The sequence below is a fragment of the Diabrotica undecimpunctata genome, chromosome 9 (genome assembly GCF_040954645.1).
Source record: "Diabrotica undecimpunctata isolate CICGRU chromosome 9, icDiaUnde3, whole genome shotgun sequence".
NCBI classification, from domain to species: Eukaryota; Metazoa; Arthropoda; class Insecta; order Coleoptera; family Chrysomelidae; genus Diabrotica; species Diabrotica undecimpunctata.
In genome coordinates this window covers 70,326,698-70,335,067 of record NC_092811.1, presented here as the reverse complement: position 1 = coordinate 70,335,067, position 8,370 = coordinate 70,326,698, and the positions used below count along the sequence as shown (strand labels likewise).

At 35.1% G+C, this 8,370-nt stretch overlaps 1 protein-coding gene across 1 annotated transcript; it reads left to right on the top strand.

Moving 5' to 3' along the window:
• Window positions 1–3,662: 3,662 nt before the first annotated feature.
• LOC140451107 (uncharacterized) lies at window positions 3,663–4,418 on the top strand. Its single transcript, XM_072544835.1, has one exon. It carries the CDS (start codon window positions 3,663–3,665, stop codon window positions 4,416–4,418), a length of 756 nt encoding a protein of 251 aa, XP_072400936.1.
• The last annotated feature ends 3,952 nt before the right edge of the window (window positions 4,419–8,370 follow it).

Below are 8,370 nucleotides of genomic sequence, written 5' to 3'. Positions count from 1 at the left end.
TGGAAATCAGCATATTTGTACAGCACTTTTAGATAATGCTTCAATGTCTAATTTCTTATCAAAGGGTTTAGCAGATCGCCTAGGGATTACTCAACAAAGGGTTCAGTTGTCAATATCAGGACTTGCACAGAATCAGTCTGTGATTCAATCCTCTTGTAATGTAACAGTTAAGTCTCACAGTAATCAGTTTTCATGTTCTCTTCAGTGTTTAGTTATTCAACAAATAACAGATGATTTGCCTAATAGGTATTTTTCTAAATCTTCATTACCGATTCCCAAAAATATAGATATCCTCATTGGTGCAGATTCTTATTGGAATCTCATTTGTACAGGTACGATTCACTTAGGAAAACATCTACCAGTGCTACAAAAAACAGTTTTATGGTGGATAATTTCAGGTCCACTTGGATTATCTAAATTAACATCAAATAATAGCAAATGTCATTTTACGAAAGTCACCGATTTAGAATCACAGGTCGCAAGGTTTTGGGAATTAGATACCATTCCGGACAACAAGCAGTTGTCAAAAGAAGAACAGCAAGTGGAAGAACATTTCTTAAAACAGTTCAACGTGATACATCAGGTCGATTCATTGTATCAGTTCCGTTAAAGGAACCAATATCAAGGTTAGGGAACTCAAAGGACATAGCAATGAAACAGTTTTACAGTTTAGAGAGAAAGCTAGCAGTCAACCCCCAATTAAAGAAGTTGTATTCAGACTTCATGAAAGAATATGAAGAATTAAACCACATGACATGGTTTACTCCTAGTGATACTCAAATTACCTATTATTCACCACACCATGGCGTTTTAAAGGAAGAAAGTGACACTACTAAGCTTCGTGTTGTTTTCAATAGTTCCGCATTGTCATCTTCAGGACGTTCATATAATTCCATTCAAATGGTAGGTCCAGTAGTTCAAGATGAATTGTATTCTTATGTTAAGGTTTAGACAACATAACATAGTAATTTGTGCAGACATTTGTAAAATGTACAGACAAGTGATGGTACACAAAAGGTTCCATCCGTTGCAATTAATTGTTTGGAGAAACAATCCTAACGAAGAACTGCAGACATATGCGCTCAACAGAGTAGTGTATGGCACTGCAAGTGGTCCATATTTGGCCACGAGATGTCTGGTCCAGTTACGTATCGAAAATGAAAAATCCAATCCAGAAGCAGCTCGAGTCATAAAGAATGATTTCTTTGTAGATGATTTAATTACAGGTGCAGATTCAGTCAATCAAGGAATCATATTGTGCCAACAAATAGCATATTTAAAATAATTTAAATACATACATATTTAAATCAGGAGGATTTCATCTCAGAAAATGGAAATCAAACAATTTGGAGGTATTCACAAATATTCAGCATACACAAGAATTTGATGAATTTTATTTTGGCTCTTCAGAAGCGTCAAAGGTGTTAGGGCTTTATTGGTCAGCAAACAAGGATGTCTTTTCTATGAAGGTAGTGTTACCCCAAGTTACAAAATTCACTAAACGACTTATCTTATCCGAAATAGCAAAGATCTTTGATCAATTAGGTTTAATTAGTCCTTTAATTATTAAAGCAAAAATATTGCTTCAATCGCTTTGGTCTTTACATTTATCTTGGGATCAAGAGGTTCCACTAGACATTCGCAATAAATGGATTTCTATAAGAACAGATCTCAATGAACTGAACTCACTTCAAATTCCTAGACATGTTGTTTGTATGGATCGAGTACATGTTGAAATTCATGGGTTTGCTGATGCGTCTCAGTCTGCCTATGGTGCATGTATCTATGTACGGTCCACTGATTCAAATAACACTATTCAAACTAGTTTACTTACGTCCAAAACAAGGGTTGCACCATTAAAAACCATCAGCATTCCAAGGTTGAAATTATGTGCTGCGCTCTAGCTATTAAATGTGGAAATAAAGCCTACAATCCATTTAAGACGACAAAAGGACTTCTACAAGGCTGTGCTACGTCCCCTACTCTGTTTAAAATATTCTTGGAAAAGACACTCAAACCATGGAGGAGAAAGTGCGAAGGAATGGGCATACCAGTAAGAGACGAATACCTATACACCTTAAGTTTTGCCGACGATCAAGTAGTCATCGCACAAGATGAAGAAGATCTCAGCTTTATGCTCAGAAAACTAGAAGAAGAATATAAAAACAACGGAATGGAAATAAACTTAGAGAAAACCGAATACCTAACAACAGAAAACAAGGATATGAGAAACCTAGAGATAGACGAGGGAAGACAAATAAATGGAACAGATAAATTCAAGTATTTAGGAACCATAATATCGAACCAGGGAACAACAGAAGAAGATATAAACAATAGACTGAGACAAACAAGAAAGTGTATAAGACAACTAAACTCAGTGTTGTGGGATAAGAACATTACGATAAAGACAAAAAAGAGAATATATAACACCCTGACAAGAAGTATCCTGACATATGGGTCCGAAAACTGGACAATAAACAAGAGAAATAGAGGTAGAATAAGAGCAGTAGAAATGGAGTTCCTGAGGAGAAGCTGTAGACTTACAAAAAGAGACAGAATTGAAAACGCAGAGATTAAGCGGAGAATGGGAGTGCAATCAGACATAATCGACTATATAGAGGAGAAGAGACTATCCTGGTACGGCCACGTCAGAAGAGCGGACAGAGGACGCCGGATAAACAAAATCACAGAATGGAGCCCGATTGGAAGAAGAAAGAGAGGAAGACCCCGAAGGTCATTCAGAGATGAAATCGACGAGGCTATGGAGAAAAGAACCCTGCGAGATGGAGACTGGAATGACAGGGAAAATTGGAGAAAACGGTTGAGTGAAGGAAGACAGTGAAAACTGTGGAAATCCTTAGTAGTAGTAGTAGCTCTTGTTAGCAGAATTATTTCAGAAAGTTGTTAAATCGTTAACAATCTCAATTGATGATTACTATCTGTGGAGCGACTCCACAGTTACACTAGCATGGATTAAAACTTCTCCTCATATGTTACAAGTTTTTGTGGGGAATCGTATAACTCAAATTCAATCTCTCACAAATGTAGATAAATGGAGATATGTACCCACAGCAACAAATGCAGCTGATATTCTTACACGAGGTATGACTTCAGCTAATTTACTTCAGAATTTACATTGGTTTAGTGGACCACCCTGGTTAAAACAAGCTCCAGATAAGTGGCCACAAGATATATCTAATCTTAGTCCCACCTCAGCAGATAGTCTTCTTGAAGTTTGAAAAATCTACACATTTCTTCAGCTTATTGTTTAAGATTTATTTCTAATTGCAGAAAACCCAAACAAGAAAGAGTTCAAGGTGATCTCTCCTTAACCGAAATAAATCAATCACTAGATATGTTAATATCACTTGTACATCGGGAAGTCTTTTCGACCGCAGCTAATGTTATCAGTCATTCGCGAAAAATACTCTCCCATTTCAGGTAGAAATTTAGTAAGAAAAATTGTCAGAGAATGTGTTACATGTTTTCGATGTAAACCGACAATTTGTACACCATTAATGGGTCAATTACCATCATCACGAGTTTCTCAAACTTTTCCTTTTAATCATACAGGAGTTGACTATGCAGGTCCATTCATGATAAAGGATCGTAAGGGTCGTGGTTGCAAGGTTTTCAAAAGCTATCTTTGTCTTTTTGTTTGTATGGCAACAAAGGCAGTACATTTAGAGGTAGCCACTGAACTGACCACATCCGCATTTTTAGAAGTATTACAGCTCTTTATTGCTCGCCGAGGCAAACCATCTGCCATCTACAGTGATAATGGCAGTAACTTCGTTGGAGCGAACAATAAATTGAAAGATCTTAGTTCTTTTCTTAAATGCAACCAATCTACTTTACAAACGGAATTGGGTGTTAATCAGGGAATCAATTGGCATTTTATACCAGCTTACTCTCCGCATCAAGGTGGACTGTGGGAGGCCGGGGTTAAAAGTGTTAAGCATCATCTAATTAAAATTATGTCCAATCGTTTGCTTACTTTCGAAACTTTTTATACAATTGTATCGCAAATTGAGGGAATTTTGAATGCTCGACCACTCACACCTCTTTCCTCAAATCCAAACGATTTCAATGTACTTACGCCCGCACATTTCCTTATTGGTCGTCCGATAAATTCCATACCATACCCAAATGTTGAAGCTGTTTCAAAGACGATGCTGTCCCATTTTGAGCAACTTGAAGAGGGTAAACAACACTTTTGGACTCGTTGGTCAAGAGAGTACATCAATGAGCTACAACAACGCACTAAGTGGAAAACTAATGCAGCTAGTGTCAAGGAGGGAGCTATGGTCATAATCAAAGATGACAACTTGCCTTCGTACAAGTGGAATCTAGGACGGTGTAACGATACGATCGTTAATAGTCTAACACTTCGAACGTTAGCAAAATCTTTCAAATAATGAAACCGAATCCCTACATAGCTACTAATTCGCCGCCGTAAAAGTAGGCAATTTATAATACAATTTTATATATCGATTTACAATAGAATCGATTTCCTTGTCATTAAAGGGACAACGAATACTGGCCAGTGGCCATGTTCATTTTTCGAACAGAACTTCAAGAAGGAATGAGTTAAATTATCACGGCAGGCAGGACTTAGGAGATGGAATAATTTTTAAGTTATTTATGGGTTTTTGGAAATGTGAAATTTGAGTTTGAAGAAGTATTTAGTTTATGTATCGTCTTATTTAGAAAGTTACGTTGTTTTATGGGAAAAATCACTCCGAGGTTCTGGTAAGTACTTTCAATACACGTACATCTTCCATTTAAACTTGCCAGTTTTCAATCATTTAAATCTTCTCACCTTATTAGACCTATCCAAAAATCATTCTTATTTTTTATATACATATATAAGTAAATTCCAGTATGGAAATATTAAATATTTCAGTCAAGGTCACTTAATGACCAATATATTCCAGTTTTTGTCATGTGAACAAAAACTATAAGTATATGAAGACAGAATAAAAAGTTTTTTTTTCTGTTCTTTTATAGCCTGCCGTCTCCAATCATTGAACCTATCTTGGTATTTCTTTTGGGAGAAGAATAGTTTTAATTTTGGATTTGGGAAGAATTTATGTTGGGAAGAATTTTAGTTTGATTTTCTGGTTGGTCTACCGTCCGTGGCAGATAAAAAGAACATTGGCTAATCCATCCTAAAGCCCATCCACTACCTAGACCCTGGACAGCGGATTAGGGAACTGCCTTTCCAGCAAAAGGGTTACTAAGGACATTTACTTTCTAGTTAAAGCTGTTAATAATTCAAATTTAAATTTTTTTATATTACATATTATATCCTCGGATACTTAGGCCTTCAGCCTAAGTGGGTTACGAAACAGATTTGTGCACAATCCCTAGTTAGTACCCTCAACTATTTGAATCCTTTCAATTGCTTTAATTTTGTTATTCCTTATTTACTTTAAATTTATCTATTTATTAATATATTATATTACACTCAATAGGTTGTCAGGATATATTATCTAATTTTATGGTAATTTGTATATACCCTCATATATCAGATTGATGTATGTATTGTTCTAGTGTCTTAACTGACTAGGCTCAGATTTTTAAAAACTGCCCTTTTTATAACCTGTATAAGCATTTAATTATTTTTTTAAATATTTTAATTACTATTTACTCCAAGTGAGTTATCCTAAACAGTAATCCCAGATCATTTTATCTCATTGTTAGAGAACTGGGTAGACCAAATTTTGTATATAATTATATTTTGGGTCATATTTTTAGGTAACTGTTTTTTTTTGTAAATATATATTTTGGGGATATATTTTAATAATTGGTTAGTGTATATAAGTATAAGGGTTGGGATAGTACATAAGATTGGAATATAGTGTATAAAGCATTTCTGATTTTTATTTGTTTCCTATCATCTTTTATTGTTCAGTTAATATATAACTACATAGGAATACTCCAAATTGGTGTGATATTCAAAATTCACTGGCGCCCATCTCAAGATCATCTTAGGATTGATCTAACCTTAGGTTACTACAGGCAAGCAAACGTGCCAACCTCCTCTCTGAGGACTACTCTCATTCTCTTGAGCTAAGCCTATTCTATTGTAGTAGTTCAAGTAAATTTTATATTTTCTTTTGTATTGGTTACATTCCCTTTATTTAACCTTATTACAATAATAATTAATTAATTTTAAATTTTATTCAACCATAAATCTTACATAATTCCTAATATTGGCTTCACCATCTCAGGCTTTTCCCTTTTAATGTGCAAAAATTAGCTTTTTCCTTATTTTAATCGGTAACAACGGATCGTCAAGTTACACCCTGGAAAGGACAATATAGTGCGAGTGGTATCGATTAAAACTGTTAATGGAATTTACAAACGGGCCGTGGCAAAAATTTGTCTATTGCCAATCGAGACGGACAATATTTCATGTAAAATGATTGTATTTCAATGTTTATTTGATTTATAATGTTATATATATTTTTTATCTTTGCATAGTTCATATTTGTTGAAATATTGTCTTTCAAGGCTGGGGGCATGTTCAGAAATGTAAAATAATGAGAATTATTTAAATTTGCCGCGCATTTGTAGACGGGGCCTTAGCTGTATTGGCGGTTGACACTTCATGTCTTGCCGAAAAAGAGAAGAGTCGCCACCCGCCAGCCGAGAGTGACAGTCGGTCGAAAAAATAGGTTAACAGATGGCTTGCCGATATAGTCGATATTATTTTGTTATGAGAGTTTGGATAATAATAAATTTGGTATCTGTGCACATATCCTTTAATTTTTACTAGAGATACAGTCCACTAGCGAAGTTAAACCAGCGCACCAGTTACAAGGGCGAACAGAATCATTCAAGAGAACAAGAATGGTCTAACCTACGCCAACATAAAACAGACACTATGTCCACTTTTTTGTTAAATGAATATTTTACACTACTCCAAGAAATTAACGCACCATTTACAAAAACAAAAAAATCAATTCATTGATGTTTTAAATTTAATTTTCGACTAAATTTTGGACATATAAACATGAAGGTGTAGTGTACTGTAAACTGCTGTTAACTCTTTCCTACGAGTAAGCGTAAATGTAATATGTAATATCTGACTATAATTGTTGCATTGAACTGTTTATTTTTGAACAAAATTGAACAAACTACTTCAAACGTAACTAAATCAATAATGTTAACGAATGACGGAGAAAACAATACACCTACAACTTCATACGTTGCTGCAGTCAAAACAAGGCCTAAACCTATTTTTCCAAAAAAAGAACAAACAATTATCATACATTCTCATCCCAATCTTGTGTTATTGGATTACGTTAAAGCAATTGGAAACATCGTTAATCCCAAAAATGTTTGTTTTGCATCGAAAATATCAAGCAACCGAGTGTGTATCTACTTATCAGGAACCGAACTTGTAGACCAGCTTATATTAGAGCATTCCACTGTAACTGTAAATTCCGTTGAGCTGAGTATAAGAAGACTAATTTCTCCAGCTAAGAGAATATTAATATCAAATGTCTGTCCATCCATACCTAATGAGGTCATAGAACAGGCACTCAAAGATTTCGGACTTCAAATGGTGTCGCCTATATCATTATTAAAGGCAGGTATCCCAGGAGATGAGTACTCGCATATTATGAGTTTCAGACGTCTGAAAAGTCTGACGTCTGAAACGTCACTTTTAATACAGCTTGAGAATATCGCATATAGAATATTCTTGTCTACAGATTATATGGAGTGTTTCTTTTATAAACAGCCTAGACATACAGCAAACAAATGTCCTAACACAAATACACAAACAACCTCATTGCCGCAATCAAATGATTTATCATCAACATTGTCAACCACTACAATAGTTGATACAAATTCTGAGAATCTTCAAGCAACTACATTCTTACAGTCATAGTCAAACGACTGCATTCATCAACTAATGACACAAATTCTCTTGAAGACCAGACATCCGACGTTGATGTAATGCCCCCTCCTGAACACTCCTCCAGCACTGATAAACCAAAATTAGTTAAGAAAAAACCTAGGATGCAGTCCACAAACGAAGCTATTCTATCAGACAACACAAAGACAATTATACAAAATCTCTGTAACACAAATCTGAATGACTATTCGTTAACAGCTGATCAGATTATTGCATTCCTCGATAACTCATTTGGCAACGGCAACCCAATAATCGAAGCTCTGCAAATTACTACAGATATACAGGTCCTGTTGGACGATATGTATAAGATATATACTTCTTTAACAAAAAGATCTGTTAAGGGCAGAGTTACTAGAACAACGAAAAAATTAAAGAAATATTTAACCACACATAATAGCAACGCTGAAGTGTCACAATCATCAACTGACGACGATTAACTC

Coding starts and splice junctions, on each gene's coding strand:
- LOC140451107 (XM_072544835.1), top strand. CDS start 3,663: ATGGCAACAAAGGCAGTACATTTAGAGGTAGCCACTGAACTGACCACA.